This window comes from Opisthocomus hoazin, chromosome 18 (assembly GCF_030867145.1).
Source record: "Opisthocomus hoazin isolate bOpiHoa1 chromosome 18, bOpiHoa1.hap1, whole genome shotgun sequence".
In the NCBI taxonomy this organism is placed as follows: Eukaryota; Metazoa; Chordata; class Aves; order Opisthocomiformes; family Opisthocomidae; genus Opisthocomus; species Opisthocomus hoazin.
In genome coordinates this window covers 8,625,018-8,643,969 of record NC_134431.1, presented here as the reverse complement: position 1 = coordinate 8,643,969, position 18,952 = coordinate 8,625,018, and the positions used below count along the sequence as shown (strand labels likewise).

Sequence of the window (18,952 nt, the reverse complement as noted above, 5' to 3'; positions counted from 1 at the left end):
CGGGTGCAAAGTATCCCCAGAGCCGCAGCTCCAAGACCTGCACGTAAAACCTGGTCCTGGCACAGTCATGGGCCCTGGACACAACAAAATGTGGCCTTGGGGAGAAGGGTAGGAAGGGCTCCCAATCTGGAAAAATACACCAACAAAAAAAAGTGGGCAATAGCTTGGGTCAAGAGCCAACAGTTTGAGGAGAAGAGCATGTATTAACTTGCGCACTCGGAGCTCGTGACACAGGGCAGATGGCAACAAGGCATGGCTGCTCACCTGGAGCAAGGGCATGAGCCGAGTGCTGGCAAGTGGGGCCGGTGACACAGGGGGCACACATGGAGAGGCATGCTGGGGAAGCAGAACAGGCTGCCGAGAAAGGTTTGCAGACGCAGAGGAAGGTCTACTGACAGAGAGCTGGCAGGCGAGAAGGGAAAGCTGAGTCACACTTACGACACGATGGAGACCAGTGGGTGGAACAGCAGATGCAGTGAAGGTCATGGGCTTAGACATGCTGGAGGCCTGCACATGACCGACTGGCCCTATGTGGCTCAAGACAAAGGTGACGACTGACTCCAGAGAGAGTCCGTGTTCTGAAGAGGAGAGGATGAGTATGATGGGTTATAACGGTGACGGGTGATCTCTGGCTAATCCTGACAGCTTCTTTCCCTAGGCTTCGAATAACCACAACATTACAATTTTCTAAAACATGAGGTAGGGGAGACAACAAATGTCAATTAGAAGACGAAAATGAACACTCTAGGTCAGCATAAGATGGAGCAAGCCACTGCAGAGAGTTGGTCTGGTGGCATGACCGCTGGCAGAGAGCCAAGATCCTCATTTTATTCTCTTGGAATAAGTGCCTTTTCCAGCAGCACGGCAGCAGGTGAGGAAACCCACACAAGGCAAGAGCAGACCAAGCCGGGTCCCTCCCTATTTCAGTCAAAAATGTGCGGTCTTGTTACAACACGGGTAAACGCTTCCAAACAAGGTAAATGAGGAGGAGTTCACTGATGGGGAGAATCCAGCAGGTCAGCTGGCAATTCATATGCCAGTGGAGGTAAGCAATAGAAACTCACTGATCAATTACGCCAGAACTACCAGTGGATTTTAGCCAGGCTTTACTGGATGGAAATGATTTGAGTATGAATTAACAATGCAAATCACTCTCTGCTCTGGAAACATAGGTGCAGAACTGAAAATGTGAGTATGGCAGAAAACGTATGGCAGTACAAGAAAAGAGGCAGAAAAAGGTAGGATATGTCACGGGGCAATGGCCAAAGCAGAGTGCTCTGAGTATGCATAAAGACAGAAGACAACCCGTGCTGCGAGACTGTTCAGCATCTATAGGTCCTATCTATCTCCTAACTGGGTGGGAGAAAACGAATTAAAAAAAAAAACAAGATCAACCTTTTCCTGGTAGGCACTCATATTACCTTGCAGGTTTGAGTATGAAAAAAGGGTTTTCATTCCCATTTGTTACGTTCAGATTGAGTGCATTTGGTTCAGTGAAAACACTGGCTTGTTCTCATCTATGTTAATTATCCAGATTCCTCGCCAGACCTAGAAGCTTCCAGCAGAGGTGGAAGAGAGAGATGGGCAGACCTGAGACTTGCTCGTCTTACCTGTAACACTTTGCCCTGGGGACTCTCAGCAAACAGTAACACCTGATTGTACAAAGGGTCTAAGGATTTGCGAGCCACTTTTGTCTTCTTTTTCGCAATGCACACGCCATTCTCTAGCAGGTAAGCTTTGATGTAAGCAGCTGGAAAAAATAAAGATGGTCAAATACGAAAAAATCTTCACAGTCACTTTAGAAAAGACAGAACGCCACGCCTCAGGTATTTCTAATGAAGGCATTTACAGCAGTGAAAAGATTTGCTCAACCAGCCTTATTTTCAATACCGCATACAGACTGCTTATTCCTGCAGAAGCCAAGCAGAATTAAAATTTTTCCCACTGACAAGCATCACAGGAGGCTGGGGCTCAGTGAGTTACTTTAGGAGGTCAACGCATACTACCTGGCAGTGTTTTGGAGCCGGGTTTTGGTGTCAGTCCTCGAGCCTGAATGATATCCACTTCTAGCTGCCCATTTCGCTCTTGCAAGCCAATTTCCACATCCCCTAAACCAAAACGTCAAGACAGACAGAAGACTTTCAAAACAATATCTCTGTGGGCTAGTAAAATGTTAATAAAAACAATCTTCATGTCACGCCTGCTACAAGCTGTAACGAACTGTAGGCCCCGAGTGCCTGATCTCCTCCTGCGTTATTCCGGAGCAGCTCCGCAGTGATTCAAGCCCACATTTTCAAAAGCAATCTCTAATGTCAGCCCTCTAATATGGCTTTGGTGACTCAGTCCCATGCTCTTCAGGGCAGCTAGCCTCTCATCTCTCCCACACTGCAGTACCTAGAGCTGCAGGCTGCTTTGGAAAATGCAATTATGGTGGGCCATAAGAAAATCTTTACAGAGCTCGGTGGGCCTTAGAGAGCAAGAAAAACACAAAGATGCACAGGATACGTTTTCAGGATTTTAGCTGCGTTTTACTTAGTCTCTGCCTTTCAGATCTGAGGGAGGCAAGCACAAAGCTGGTGCTCTCCTACTAATGCTGCACTCGCAGCATCAGCAAAACCTTTCAGCCAAGCTTACTCGATTTAACAGAGAAACGGAGCGGGGGAGTGGTAGAGCAGCAGATGCTGGACACATTATTAGGTGGCTTGTAGGAGCAGTCTGTTCAAGATTAAATTAAAACCACCTAACATCTTTGTGTGCCTTACCCATCGAGGTGGTGGCCAAGGTCTGACGCCCAACAAATTGTGCAGGGCCCATGCTCCCCAGGAAGTCACTAAACTGCCCAGCAGATGCCAGATGGACTCCGCTGAAATTCAAGCTGCAAAAGAAATTGATTTTGGCAAGTGGTTAATTTGCATGTTAAAGCAACCCAGTAACTAAAGAACCAGATATATCTTTGAAATGAATGACATCTACAGAAGCCTTTTTCCCTTGCAAAATTCACTAATTTCTAGGCAGTTTAGTTACACAGAATCCATTTAAAATCCCTTTCCTTCTACAAAAAAACAGTAATGGTTGCAGTCACCAGTTGGTTAATACTTCTTTCACTATAACTAATTGTCTGTAAAGGAAAATCTCTGCCATCTCAGGCTCATACACAGCCTGTCAACTCTTCCAGGTAGCATTATAATCTAAGCAGCTTCCTGGCAAAGCTTATAGGATCTCTTTTGGTAGTTGTCCCTTCCCAGTCCTCACTTCTGGGGAGGAAAAAAAGCATCCAGAGCAGCAGCTTGAAGCGAGATAAAAGGTCCTGGCATCTATCCCCTTGGGACTCAATTTCCTATTTATTTCTCACACACACACAGAGCAACCCATCTCCTTCTTGAGCAAAGGGCCCCATTTCCTCCTGCTCAGCACCAGAAGCACCCATCACATCCACTGTCTGGTTTTCGTAACAGCTTCCACGGGCGGGGCTGAAGCAGTCACCAAGGGACCCGAACACTGGTGAAAGGCTAAAAGGACACCACCTCCAAAGACCAGCAGTGCCTCTGCCGCGGTCACTACAGCAAAACAAAAGCTGTCATGGGGACAGAGCCCCCAGATCTATTCACCAGGCACCCGAGGCTGCTCTGCGGCACGGCTGGTCACTGCACTGGACACAGGCAAACAATGCAAAAGCATCAAACCCCACGGTACACCAATACAAACCAAAATTTATCCAGCTGCACCCTGATTTACACAGCTGTTTCAGAGGCGGAGGGAAAAATTGGTGCAAATGGCAAGGAGGAGGCTCGAGGCCACCATTCAACACCAACGTTTGTCCCGCAGGCATCTGCCAAACCGTGGCACAGCCACTGAAACACGTCAGGAGCTTTGTGCCGGGGTACCCACGCTACCACGCTGGGTTCTGGACTCTGTCTCCGGGGAAGATGCTGCACGCCGAAGTCAGGCACAGCTCCAAACCTCCGGCACTTCTCCAGACGTCCTTGGCAGGGGACAACTACCCACGTAATGATACAGCTCCCTGCCGCCCACAACTCATTTCTTAGAAAGGATGCTGTGAGGAGGCCGCACGTTCAGTACAGGCAAAGCTGGAGAGGAACCCTGCCTGCGAGGCGGGCTGGGGACCACAGGCTCTCATGCAGCCTAAGTCAGCCACAAAGATTCATTGATTCCCCCCTGCAAGCCAGTTACATTTAAAAGACACTAAAAAAATGAGAAATTTCTTTAAACCCTATTCAGCCAGAAGAGTGCTAATTTCAGGCTGGGATTTCAGCTCTCATTAGCTATTTGTAGATCTGGTCTCAGCCCCACAGGAATATTTATTTATTCAGACGAGGAAGGAGGAAGCCAGCAAGCACACCTCAGCATCCCACCACACACACGACTGCAGGGACGCGTCACTAGCACATGTCCTTGTGACAGTTTCACGGGGTGGCTCAGCTCACTGTGACAGGGGCACCGAATTCAATGGCTGGACTTCTCCACGGAGCACTGCACCTCCCCTCCGTGCTGACCTCGCTCTGAGAAACCTGGTTATCGCTGCTCCACAGGGAGCTGTAGAGCCATCAGCGTGGAGAAACCTGCCCTTGAGTTCTTCACAAATGTTACCTTCATGAAAAGGGAGGAGGAGGAGGGTGCTTGGCATCCTGGAAGACAAGCTTGTGAGGCACTATGCACGGGGTGGATTTTCCCCGGTTTGGCGTTTTTTCATCCTGCATCCACTGTTTGCACAAACACTCTGGGTGATCTTTTGAGATGCAACAGCAACACTAGGATTTATAATTGGTATTGATTACAGAGCAGGCTTAAGATTTCTCTCGGTTTTCAGTGTCAGCACCTCCTCCAAGGCGCAAGGTGCATCCCAGTGCCACCATCCACCATTCCCAGTGCCACCGTGCTCTGCTCCCCCGGGCACGGACTCCTGCCCCGACGTGGCAGCCCTCTCCAGGGAGCAGCGCCCGAGCACAGGACCAGGGCCGAGGTGCAGGATGTGCAGCCAGGCTGCCAAGGGCAGAGACAGCCCCAGGGCTGCTAAATCCACAGGGTCAGGGACATGAGATGGGGAAAGCAGGCCAGGGGAGCCCGGAGCCAGACAGGCTTTATCAGGCGCATGATTTGCCCATACAAGGAGGGAAGAAGGGAGTCCTGGTGCACACGAGGACCAGCGAGACTCCTTGAGCCTGATGGCTCAGGCATTTTGAGCTGCCCACAGAGTCAAAAAAGGATGGAAACTAGTGCCGAGAGAACCCAAAATAGTTCAAGAAAAAGAAGACCGGACAGAGAAAGACATAAGATTCAGCAGGAGATGAATGGACCATCAGTCAGAAGGTAAATGTTTTCTTTATTCTTCTCAACTTGTAGAAGATAAATGGGCCAAGCTCGGGTCTCACTCCTGCCCTGGGGAGTATGTGACCTGAATGAGCACGTAAATAACAAGCTGGCAAGACAACCCGCAGCCGTTCAGGGAAATGTTCACTGCTGTGCTCAGAACAGATGCTTGGGCTCATTAACAAGATGCCGAGGACCAGCACAGCGGAGGGGAAGCCCAGGACCGAGCAAAGCCCTGTGCTGCTACAGCTGCAGGACACCCAGAACCAGGTCTTGGAGCGATCCCTCTCCAGGGTGAAGTCCAGCCGCGCTACTGCACTGGGGACACAGAGCTGGGAGAAGACCACCCACAGAAACTCCACTTGCTGCAGGACAGCAAAGGAGACACACTTCTGGCCTCTGAATATTCAAAATAATTCACAAAACCTGCCACAGGAGACCATTCTCTCTTACCTGCTGGGGAGGGAATCATGTCACAGGCCGATGCCAAATGTTTGTCTGCACTTGATAAGTGTGTGGAGAGAAAGTACCCGCGAGCTCACATACCAGCTCACCCCTCCTCTGGGCAACACTGCTAGCAAAGGCTCTGCCCAGCAGCTGGGGCAGCTCGAGACAAAATAAAAGCACCAGCTAATGGAGCAGCTGATGCTGCAGTGATCATCAGTGATTCGGAGTAAAACAGCAGGAGAGATGAACAGCGTTAAAAAGCACAAGAACAAGAGCTGTTGGCGAAAAGTGAACTAATGGCAGCTGGCAGTGTCTACAGCAAAGCAATCTCCGCACAGCTTCAGAAGTCCAAGGGCTCAGGACAACCTCGAAATGATGAACACTCCTCTGTGCAAATTACAGCGAGAGGGCAGGACGCTGCTGCAGGGACACCAGGGCTGTGCCACAAGCATGGACCCTCGCAAGGAGAACAGTGGAGCTGCTGCTCCAATGAAGCTGCTGCTGCTTTGCAGCACCAAGGCTGATCTTGAGAGGAACAGTAAAAGCCCACTTAAAAACACAGGCCAAAGTCAAGACTCCAGGAGTTTGGAAAACAGCCTCAGTTAATAGGTTTACCAGCACTATATGAAACTCAGTACTAGGTTAGACAGTTGATGCTCCCCGTTGTTGTTACGTTTGACCAGGAAGGGAAGATGTAAGGAATTAATTCTTCAATAGATTATGCCATTAGCTGGTGGAACTGGCTGCTGTGTTGCACAGAGGTTGACCTTCTGCAGTGCTGCTTTAATAGACATTAGAAGCAGCAACTCTAAATCAGGCTCCTTGGCTTTGACCAATTCCTTGACATATATTTGGATATTGCCAACAACCTGGAATGGAAACAATTTCTGTCTGCAAAAATCATAAGCTACCTCCAAGAAACCCATTGCTTCTCCCTTGAGAGGAGAGTGAAGGGGAAAATAAAACTGCAGAAATTTTAGTATGAATGTGAATTAAAACCAGCAGGAACCATGTAGCTGCATCGGCTAAATTTAGGATGCTCAAATTCAGCTCAGCGAGCTCTGTCTGTCAAGTGCTTGGGGAGAAGCTGGGATGCCGAGGTGAGGGGGCTGCGTACAGTCTGGTTCCAAGATCGGTGGGACAGACCTTCCTCATTCACTCACTCACTTTCCCTTCAGCTGAAGCAGGGAGCAAAAGAGCTCCAGGGACCACCATGACTTCTTTCAGGTCTTTAAACGCAGCCCCAGTGCTCCCAAGAGCCCTCCCCTGCCACTCTCCCACATGCTGCACACTCAGCAGACTTCTCCTGCCTGGCCTCTGAAGAAACCGAGCCGTTTCTCACCTGCCCTTGACTCAGAGACCAGCTCTCCTGCTGAACCACCGCACGCTGGCTGCGCTGGCAGGGAGATGTGCTCCCGAAGGGATCCACCGCGGGTGACAGCCAGCAGATGGGTTTCACATGCACCAGAGCCACCCTGGAAAGCCCTTCCCCTCCCACTGCCAAACATGCCTCTCCCTGAAGGGGAGAAATCGCTACAACCTGGTTATCACCGATACAAGATGTCTTTTTTTTTTATTAAAATCTAAGAAGTAGTGCTAAAAATAGCTGGAAGAATAAGGAGGGAGCGTTTTGCAGCTGACTTGCAAATAGCAACTGCCATAAGCAGCAGTGCCCTGGGGACCGGGGCTGCAGCAGGGCCATCTCGTGCTGACAAACAGCTGCACACAGAGAAGATTAACAGGTGACACTTGTCAGCCCTCTGTCCAAAGGGCACAAATGCCCTGCTGAGCGAGGGCAGCACAGCCCTTTGAACAGCAAAGAGAAATCAATTATCTCTTCTCTGGCCCTCTGCTTTCACTAATCATGATTCACAGGCTCTGCTTTGCCACACATGAACAAGAATGATATTAATGAAGTTAAAGATTATGGGCTTTGATGTGGAAATGGTGGCAAGTCAAACGTGACTCTGTCACTGACCTGAAGGCACAGGGAGAGTACAGGGAGGTCAGTGACACCTCCAGGGTGTCAAGGACAAGCGAAGGACATTCTGCTGCAGGCCCCGCAGACGAGGGCGCTTGGTGTCAGTACGGAGGCAGAGCAGGGGCTGCAGCAGGACGGCATGCTGGAGGCTGCTGATCCCGGGCTCTCGGAGCCCGCCAGCAGAAACCCGCAGGAACATCAACCCTGTTCACACAGGTATCAGCTCCACCCCAAGGGGCAGCATTGGCTGCAAACCCCGGCTCAGACGCGCACACAAACCGGCCGTTTCCAAGCCCAAGCTGTCCCTGGCACAGCCGCCAGCTCGCCTGGGTGCCTCCACACCACAGGCATGGCCGCGGGGACGCGGGGACAGCAGGGACAAGTGGCCCCTGCCGCAGCGGCTGGGGTCCCCGCGAGAGGGAGACAAGCCCACGCAGACACGACAGAGCCGGCCATCCCACGCAGAACACGCCACCATTCCCGGCTTCGGGAAAAAGTCGACTGCGCAAACCATTTGTTCCTTTCGCGACACGTTTATAGGCAGAATAAAACCCTGTGCCCACTCCGTCCTGGGAATCGTGCGCTCAGACTGGGGCCGAGATTGCCTAGATGTCCTTCTTCTTAAACACAACATTGATAATCCTGATTAGTCAGGAAATCTGTGCAGCAGCTTCTGAAGACTGTGCTCCTGCGTTGCACGTTGTAGGTCAGTGCACATGAAATCTGTCCTCTGTGCTGTAATTTAAGGGTGGCTTCAAGGCTCTTTGCCAGCTGCTTGCCTCTCCGCTCTTTCAAGGCAGCGGCATTTCCTGACCTACCCACTGTGCAGACCTGTGCCCTTCCTCTCCACGCGCAAAGCATCCAGCAGTTGGTTCCTTCACGGCAAGGTCGCTTTTCTTCCGATATATTCAAATGGAGAACTAGCTTTTCAAAGTTTGCTTGTCAACTGATGAGGATTTGAATGCCTAGACGGACAACGCTGATTTCAATACAAAACAGCATAAAGAAAATTCAGCGCACCTGTGCCAGCCCCTCTCACACCTCAGATGAGGCTCTGCTCAGCCTCGTCCACAGCCCCCCCGCCGTTCGCTCCACATTAGCATGCAGAGTGCGTAACAGCACAGACACGTTTAAGGAGAATGTATCATTAATTTCTTTTCCTGTCCATGCGGAGTTTGTCTGACCTCTTTTCTAAATCTATTTTTAAATTGCTTCTGGGACTCTGTATGCCAGGTATACCATTATGCTGCTGCAAGCGTCTGCAGAATCAGCTTGTCAAAACCCTGCAAAATGCGCAGGATATATGGTAAGAAGGCATCTCCAGAGGTCACCCAGTCCACACCCAGGTCCCAAGGCCAAAACAGCCTTACTTACATCATTTGTGACCGCTTCTTGTCTAACCTGTTCTTAAAATGCCTCCCTAGGGAATTCATTCTTACGCTTTGCTTTACTTTTTCCTTCCAAATCTTTTTCCAGTCCCTCCTCTTTGCACATCAGTCCTCAACACCATTCGTGAGTTATCAGTTCAAAGCATAGACCAGCATATTTCCTTTCCTTTGCCCTCAACACAGTACTTTTAAATTCTATCTTACAAGACTTTGTGACTGGTCTCAACTGTACCAACTTGTAATGGCCACACACTGGCTGCCACGTCTGTAGAGCAGAAATGCAGAGCGAGGTATTCATCTCCTGCTCCCTTCACAGGCTAGGTGTAATCCCCTTCTGTTGAGGAGCTCTGTCAAGAGGAGGGGTATTCTGAGAAGGCTTTGTGTGTCCCCCCCTTGGATAAAACCCCTTTTCTGCCTCTCTATTACACTTGCACATCCTGACTTTTGCAGAGCTGCCCTGCTCTGCTGCTGCAGGTTCAGCCAGGTGGGGCAGTGGTGAAGACACTGCATCAACGCAGCCACCCCCGGGCACACCCGGAGAACAGCTGTTTTCAGAAGATAACATTTTGCCTTGTGCTTTTCATGGATTTATTCACACTATCCACCCAAATGCCTATTTGCCATCAACTCAAGCCTTTAGAAGCGATACGCTCTTAAAGAGGTGCTCCACTGGATGGGATGTGTTTGGGCCCAGGGTTCAGAAATTACTGTTCTGTTCTCGTAAATATTTTCTAGAAGACTTTTCTTTGTCCTCTTTGTGCACAAAGTTGCAATTAATAAGCAAGTTGCCTAAACACAGCCATGCAGCTGGTTTGACTTGCACAGCTGAACTAACAAATTTGCTACACGTCTAGATCTATTGCATAGCTAAGTTCTCCAGCTCTGTCTTAAAAAAAAACAAACAAAAACAAAAAACCACACACACACACACAACAGGGTCAGCAACACACTTCCTTCATCCAGAAGAAAGCCGGGGAGAAGTCTCCTCTGAGACTGGTAACATATTTGACAGTTATTTTATTTGAACATAAAAAACCCCATCAGAACTCCAATTTCAGGGAGCAGCAATGTACTGTGTAACAATCACACTCATCCATATTGTATCTTAACGTCTTTTAAATCACATCTTACACACAGAAGCCAAGCAGATATCTGTCAGCTAAGGAGGAAGGCAGAACTGGTTAATTTAATGTCCACTGCCCCTGTCTTTAAAATATTTATGGTGCACATGAGGAATTATTAATGCAATATGGATCTGGCTACATTGTCAGGGGATTGGGCACACAGCCCTTTACCCTGTCAAAGTCGACGTGAACACTGCAGAAGCATTCACCTTGGCTGGAAAGGTTTTCTATGAGCGTCTGTCCCTATAGGGTCCAAACCCAGCCTAACCCCACCGACCACAGACCTCTCCTCTGCCAGGCAATATCCCCGTCTCTGCCTCTCAACAAGCTCCGCTCTCTCCTGGCCACTCCACTTTCTGCTGCATTTTTAGCACTGTGACGTGCTGTCTTCTGTGCTGTACACACTGTACTCCACTCATGTATCCGATCCCTTCTGCCATATGAATTCTGCCACCTAAACGGAGCTATAAAAACTATGCAGTGAATTACGTACAAAGACCTCCCCCATTCCCTTCCCCACCTTACCAGGCTAGCTCCATTTTTAGCAATCACAAGTCATCACAGACGCACTGAATAAAAAGATAGCTACCTGCCTTCAGAGAGCAATTTTGCCTGTTCCCAGGAGCTTGCTGAAGGTGGGATTCACTGTATTTACTGCTGTAACTACAGCTCTCAAGGTCGCATCCTCTCGGAGCTGTGCTGGTCAAGCTTAACAGCACAAAAGGATGTGCTGCTGCTGCTGAAGAGGCCAAGTAATTTCTTGGTGTGCTGCAGAAACAATCCCCATGCCTTTCCCACTTTCCATCTCGAAAGGCCTTGATTTCTTACAGCCTGAACTGCATTAACAACACATTTCATTACATTTTTTCAAGAGGACTTGGATAAACAGAGCGCCCTAATTTCTCTAAGGGTCTAGAAGTCCCCTGGCTTTGGATACCGAAAAAGAGACATTCAGCAAATAGCTATGACATGAATCTCATGAATGGTGCGTTTAGGAATCAAGTCTTTAGGTAATTAGAATCACAGACTCATAGAATGGTTTGGGTTGGAAGGGACCTTAAAGCTCACCTCATTCCAGCCCCCTGCCCTGGGCAGGGACACCTTTCACTAGACCAGGTTGCTCAGAGCTCCATCCAACCTGGCCTTGAACCCTTCCAGGGAGGGGGCAGCCACAGCTTCTCTGGGCAACCTGGGCCAGGGCCTCACCCCCCTTACAGTAAATAATTTATTTCTCATACCTAATCTAAACCTATCCTCGAATTTTCGAATGACAAATTAATTTTCTGGTGAAGGAAAGTGGATTTTCACATGGCGATACGGTCACAAGCCAGGCCAGTACATTCTCCAGTTTCCTTTCAGTTACTGCTCCGTAGTGAAGCAGAGAAGGGCAGGTAGCTCTCCTAGCCTAAGCCCCAGCATTGGTTCACATCAGCCCTGTACGCGCCAATGGGAGAACCGGCACAAGCCGCAGCTTGCAGAAGCAGCAGGAGACAGGACAGAGCTGGAGCCACGAGATGCCAGTGCCAGCGGCACACAAGCCAGGCTGTGCTCTGCCTCCAGCCCTCGTCACTTCGGTGGCTCCTGGCAGGGCTCAGGCTGCCGCTGCCCTCATGACGGGAAGAGAGAGATGATATGGCTAACAAGAAGATGCTTCCTTGCTGGACGGGCAGACTCTTCTCAGATAAGACAAGAACAATCCTCTGAGTCTTTGCTAGTCATCACCTGCTGTGCTTTCATAAGGTAAAAATCACCTTAGCTCTCCATAACTTAATCATCTCAGCAGTAGCCAGCAAGAACAAAAAGCCAACAAATACCACTTCTTAGGGACTATGGCAGCTAGCAGTCTTTTGTTCTAGGTTCATTTTTGTATTTCTGCTCCGTTTTCAGAAAGAAAAGTGGTTGGCAGGAGTAATTTACACGTTAAGTGCAAAATCTACTGCTTTCTGAATGCTGTACGTGGTCTCGTGCAGCTGCAGCAAAACCCAGCCAAACCGAGACGTGGGTTGTGCAAGAGCCAGGATGGAGCAGGAGGCCTCTGTCGAATCTCAGGGGTTTGAGAGTTATTCCTATATTCGGAATTTTATCCTTGCAGTAATGCTGGTGTCCTGAGACCACCCGGTAGGCACTTGCTACAGTGGGTAATTGTTCTCACATGCAGATTTTTAAGTACATACCTAGAAGAAAATACCCACTGCTGCAGACATTTGTAACCTGTACTAAGATTGGTCTGGATGAATTATAAATGGAAACATCTGTGTGTGTGAAAGCACAACCACCCTGTCAGCAGCAGACCTGTCTTCTGACAACAGGAGGAATACAACAGAGTTAGAAGCCAAAAAAACCAAGACCTTGAGGTGAAAGATCACCCCATAATAACAGGCAAGTCCTAGAAAGTGTAAAAAAACAGTCCAAGAGCCAGTCTGTGGTGAAGAACAACTCAGCAGACATAGCAAGGGCTTGACAGACGGTGTCCCTGGTCCTCCCTGTGGCACACGACCAAGGCTGGCTGCGGCACCTGGACGCACAAGGCTTAGTGCTGCACGGGGCAGTGAGAGCACGAGCAAGTGAAATCCAGAAGCGTGAATGACTGAAAACAGCTTTGTTTAGAATAAATATCACCTTTCCCTTTTATAAGGTCTCTCACTGAGTTGTATTATATTCATTTCCCACACTAGTGCACAACCACTGTGCAGCAGAAAAGCTGGGTAATAGAGCTGGGGGACTTTTTGTATGGCAAAAAATTAAACAGAGTAGTGTGTTGACATTGTCAGCACTTACTGGCATGCACGCGAGCTTAAACTCCAGGAGACATCTTTCAGACCAGGTAATCTTCAGTACGGTTCATCTTCAGGTAAAACCTTAAAGGTAATATTTTCTTGAAGGAGGGCCTAGCACGTCTGAGGAGAAGCATATACCTATAGAATAAGCATCTCCATAAAACAAAACAAAACGGGATTTCATGCACTCTGGTATTCACCTGAAAAGCGGCATTGCTCAAAATCACGCACTACAGAAAACTCTTCAGCCACGATGCTTTGCACGGGCACTGAGCAGCTGTAGCTAGCTGCAGCCAGCTCGCCACAACAAACATGAAAGCAGTCAATCAGCACCACTTTAAAAGCACTTTTCTAGAACTGAGAGCAGGTATTCAAAGACCTTCCGCAGCGAAGTTTCACCAGATCTTTGATCATTTCAGTGTGCCACTTTTGGAAGTTGTCCTTTTAGTCCTTAAACTGAAAAAGATTACAAAAATCTACAGAACTTGGGAAAACAAAGCCTCTTGGAAGATGAGGTTTTGAATCCATTTTCTTCCCTGTGTGAACATACTGAAGAGACGCATGGGTAGGAAGAACTAGGACAACCTCGTCTTGCTGAAAATTGAGTTTTTGATAGTCACTGGTGAAAACTGTCTCTGACCTAGGAGCATCTGCATCAGTCAGAAACCCAGCATTAAAAAGAAAATAAACTTGCCACAGCTAACACAGTCATATGAATCTTCATCTTGCCTCCCTGGGAACACAGCTACAGCAAACGAGAGAGGTCAAGAGAAATCTGATTTAGGAGAATACATTTCTGTCCCTCAAAGCTATTCCCCAAACAATTCCTTTCTTTGCTGCAGGAAATGAAAGCAGAGAAACCGCCCTCCCACCATGTTTCAAGAGAATAGAGCCCTCTTAGCTCTTTGTACTCTCAGCCCTGTTTGCTTATCACTTGCAGCTCAGACAGACCGCCACAATTCCCACCGGCTTTCCAGAGCAGATCAATTATCCCACCGAGGAACAAAGCATCCAGGAACCACTTAATCACACTTTTCAGAGAAGTACGAGGAGAACCCATCCCATCCCTGGCAGAGGGGCTGGCAAAGATGTCCTGGCAGCGTTTGAGATTGAAATACCAAATGTTAGACTTGTTCTAATAAAGACATTTGGATTGCTAGACAGGATTTTTCTTTCTTTGTTGACCTGATAGCTACATGCCACCTGCCTTCAGGGTAAAACAGCACTTGTACAGGTGCAACATTTTGTTGGCAGAAATACTCTCTCTCCAGGAAAGCGCAATCAAAGCAGCCAGCGTATGCAATGATAGGACACAGACCTTTCCGAGAATTATACCCCTTCCCAGGAGGGTAAGCTATGTAAATATAAAAAGCAAAGAATTCTACTCTGCTCAAAAGCAGATTCTTGCCCCACATTGCCAAAGGACTGAACTTAATCACTAATCCCCTGCATCTCGTAGCGGAGGCAGAACTCCAAGCCACAGGACTGTGGTGGTGTAGCAGGAACATTTCCCCGGAGACAGCAGCTCACAGAAGAGATAAGGTGCATCACAGCTTTGGAGTGACAAGATTGCTATTGCAGCCTGTGCCTCATTACTATTTCCAACCTTCAGCACAGATCTATGATGCCTTTCCAGGATTAGCCTACTTCTAAAGCTAAAGAAACTCTCTCTTAATTTACGGCCTGTTACTTATTTAACACCAGAATCACATTAATCGAGAGCACCTTTGGACTATCCCAGCATTTTAGCAGCACGGTGTACTTGGAATACCACACAGGACTAAAGAGTGTACAGAGCGATGCCAAGCATGGTACTTGGCTTAAACAGAGCACGTTTTAGCTATACAAACATTTTGGCCTCATACCTAGAAGCACAGAATTTGATAGTATATATTGCCCTCTTTTTTAAATACTGGGTTTTTATCACCTCCCAAGGTTCCCATGAACGGTCATCTTAATAAAAAGATGACAATCTCCATATATGGCTTCAAATAATGGAAATACGAAAACGAGAGACAAGTCAGCCCCCAAAGTTCTGGCTTAATGATCCCTGCGTTGCATTCTGGTATAATGCCTAAGTGCAGCACAGTGTGTTATAACTTCTCTTGGGATCAAAAACCACTTATAAGATACATTCTTTTAGGTCACTAACTCAGATGAAACAACAGACAGCTTGTTACCAAAAGTATACACAGGCTTCCAAATATGTATTTTGATATCAGAACTATTATTGTGCTACTTGCATCCTTTTCATCACCTTGGCACTTTCTTTCCTCCCCAAACCAAAACGCTATCTTGAAATAGCGAAGAGGGACAGCTATTGTGCAACATTAAAGACTACTGGCTTATAATTTATTACCAGTAATGAGTCTCAGCTATTCACCCTGAATTGTTCTTCTAAAGGCAAAGCGGTTAGAAGTAATGGGTATCTGCTTCAGCTCAGAATAATGAGGACACTAAAAAAAGTACATAAACAGCTAGAGTATGCGCCAGCTATGCAGGCAGAGAGATCCTCTCTACTCTAATTGAATGGGCAGTACACCTGCAGCATAGGCAGGTCAGAAAAACACATCCTCTATCACTCTGAAGAAAAATTAATAGGTGTAAAAAGAACAGTGCATCCCACAGTGATTACCCAGCTCCCTTTCAATGACTTACTTTCCCTCTGATCCATAGCTGTTCATGCTGTCCTCAATGGACTCATGGCTGGCTTGACGGACGGTCCGGCTGGGCATTTCGACAGCCAGCCCCGTTTCTGTGCTCCTCTGGATGGCTCCTTTCAGCCTCCGACCATCCCCATCTAGGAACAAAAGGGGAGAAAAGACAGTCAGCTATTGTTCCCAGAGCCTTCTGCAATGACAGAGTCAAGGAGAAGCAGAGAAGGCCTTTCAGCAGATCAGCCTGGCATCTGGCAGCCAGGCAGTATTACGAACTCAGGCAACATTTTGTTACTCAGCTCTGCTTCAGCAGCAGCTCCCAGTCATCTCTGGAACAAACCCAGTGCTCCAGCAAGCCAGGACCCAGCAGAAACTCAAAACACACGTACCACCCTACCTACTCCAACCACTTGCACCAATTCATTACACACGGAGTGCAGGTGCATGCAGGCACACAAGCTGGCTATACATGGAGCTACGCCGCTCGGGCACACACAGCAGCAACCACGGGCAGAGCTGAGGTGTACAGCCGGACCCGTGCCTCGAAACGTCCCCTAAATCCCATGCTGCTGCCTCGGACTGTGCGGAGCAGCGAAGAGCCGCAGCTGCTGGCGAGCATCATGGGAGCGGAGGGGAGGAGAAGGCCAGGCAGGAGTCCTCCAGGATGGGCCACGGGGGAATACTTGGGCACGGCCACAACATTCCCTGGTGGCACCTGGAGCAGCAAACCCCGGAGAGGACTATTTCCCTTCACACACACCCTCGGCCAGAGTGCAAAGGGAATTAAGTAGGTTCTGGTTCCTCCTGGGTGCAGTCTTCAGAGGCTCAGCGCTCTGAAATTAACAGCTGCTATTTTCATCCTCCATCCCTAGCAGTCTGTTCCTCAGAACAAGCCATGTTATGTAATGAATATGTCATGAATACCATTACTATTAATTGCTTTAGCTGGTGTTAGGAAGCTCCAGATTTCATCCCACATACAGCACTCACCCTGAAACACATCTGCTACAAGTCTTCTGAACAAAGCAGAATTATCTAAACCCGTTAAAGATGCCCGTCCATTAACCTGGGTTCAGGCAACAAAGCTCTGACCTGCAACGCTCTCAAAAACCCACCAGCTTTTTCAGTACCATCCTGGAGAAGAAATGATGCAGCTACTCAGTCTAGAGAACTCAGGATCCCCAAACAGTAAAGAAAACCAGTCTTTCCCAATTCCTTTGGAAATACAAGGATATCTGTAAGAACCTGTCTAAAATATGTAGAACGTTGTTATTTGTGTAGCAAACTTCTTGACCTAAAACACTTTTCTTTGGATCTTGGTGTGAACAGGCACTTTAAAATAAAAATTTACAAAAATCAGTAAGATATCAGAAATGCTCCCTATCCTACTTCTCAAAATATACCTACACAGAAATGCAAAGGCAAAAATTCTTGTATAAACTCAACTATAAAGTCCCTTTTCCTCTGGTATCATGAGGTTTCCAACTGCGTAAACGTGTTGGCCCCAGGGCTCGGTACCAGCTGCTGTCCCCACATACGGTGCAGCACGCACATGCATGTCCCTATGGGCTAAGAGGATAGAATATTCATGTTCTGGGCTAACATTAACTACAGTTTGTATTGTTTGTGTGCCTGGAGCAATGTACGAAGCACATTGTATAAATCAGGAAGTTACACAAACGTGAAACATATTTTTAATGTCCTTTCAAAATCTAAACCTTCAGGCAGGAATAACAATATAGGCATCAATAAAAGCAAAGCCTCATCCAATGGCCTCACCTACTTCCCCAGCCACCGCTGAGCAGCTCCCTTTGACTCACCTTTGACAAGCCTTGTACAGCCTGCTGGATCTTCTCATGGGGTTTCTAGGCTCCTTTAGAGAGCAACCCACAGCTTTGCAGGCAGACTTGATGGTCTATTTAATTTGTCTCGCATTCACCTCCACAAACAATCTTTTAGTCATCTACGTCCAACAATGCCCATCCCTCCCTCTCGTGTGCACTCTCCGAACACTCATCCTTCCGCGCCTTTTAGGTTAGTCCTTACGAGAGCCTTGGTAGGCCACCAGAGTCAAAGCAGCAAATGACATAAGTGTAGGAAACAAATTTAAAAGGCCCCGTTGCCCAACTATGCAACATCTGTTTAAAAAAAAAAAAAAAATTATCTCTATTTCCCCAGTCTAATGAGATATGCCTGGAGACATTCATACTTAGGAGCCTACGCATCCACATCTGGCAACAAACAAGAGGCTTGGGACCGAGCAAGGCTTTGGAGCAACCCAAGGTGCTTGCTGCTTTCCGTTAGCCATCTCCTGACTCAAAGCTAATGACACACAGCAGAACAGCCCAAACACAAGGAGAGGCAGCACCGTGGAAGATGGGCAGTACCAGAGCACTGTACCGGAGAAGATTCAGCTGGCCCGGGGCACATTCAGCTGTAGCACCACATGCCCAGCTTCGCACTGCTGGCTTTCTATGAGTGGGTGGTTTTCTAGTATTCCTGATTAATTTTACAGCTATGACACATGGATCTTCTTATTTAAAAACAAAAGTGAAAAACTATAATGGAGAAACTCTAAAAAACAAGATGACAGCAATAGATGACAAGCATCCTTTGCTCCTCCCTCCTCTTCCAGACAGAGACGCACAGGGACTCCTGCATCTCACAAACCATCTCCCATTATTCTGGAGAAAGGTTTCTCCAGCCTTTCCCCCCACCAGTCTCTTTTTGCAAGAAGTTTCCTTTAAACAGAAGGGGAATAACCTGTTTTGCCAAAAAGGCAAGCTCCCAAACCACTGTGGCCAGAGTCAAGGCTGAAACAGGATAAGAGATCAACATAAGCACCAGAGATGTCACCAGAAATGGGATACAGGTTCCAAAGCCACTCACATAAATTTTACCTGTAGTCAGCAAGTAACAAAAATACAGTGTTTTAACTCCCCTAGCTGGGAGAGGAGAGCAGATCAGGAGTAGCACATCTGGAAAGGGTCAGCGCTGCAAGCAAATGAATATGGACAAAGATGCACTGCTCATCTGCGGACCGAAAACATTTTGCAAGCAATAGTCACCTATTAGCAACATCCTCTGGTCAGTGTGGAGCAGCGCGGAGGGGCTCTGCCTCCAGCCTTACCCAAAATCCGGTGCTTCAACACTTTTGCAAATCAAAAAGGTAAATGGTGTGCGTCTACGTGGGTGTTGCCTGGCAAAACCATTTGTCTTCATTTAGTTGTTACCAGTATCTGGAACAAGT

The 18,952-nt window shown here is 48.0% G+C and overlaps 1 protein-coding gene across 1 annotated transcript in view; it reads right to left on the bottom strand.

Moving 5' to 3' along the window:
* The window catches only part of RIMS4 (regulating synaptic membrane exocytosis 4), a 59,226-nt gene that overhangs the window by 8,466 nt on the left and 31,808 nt on the right, over window positions 1–18,952 (bottom strand). Inside the window, exons 2-5 of the mRNA XM_075438722.1 lie at window positions 15,704–15,845; window positions 2,763–2,875; window positions 2,007–2,108; window positions 1,611–1,750 (exon numbers count right to left, since the gene is read on the bottom strand). Of these exons, the coding sequence (XP_075294837.1) occupies window positions 1,611–1,750; window positions 2,007–2,108; window positions 2,763–2,875; window positions 15,704–15,845 (497 nt within the window). The remainder of the gene's footprint in view (window positions 1–1,610; window positions 1,751–2,006; window positions 2,109–2,762; window positions 2,876–15,703; window positions 15,846–18,952) is intronic.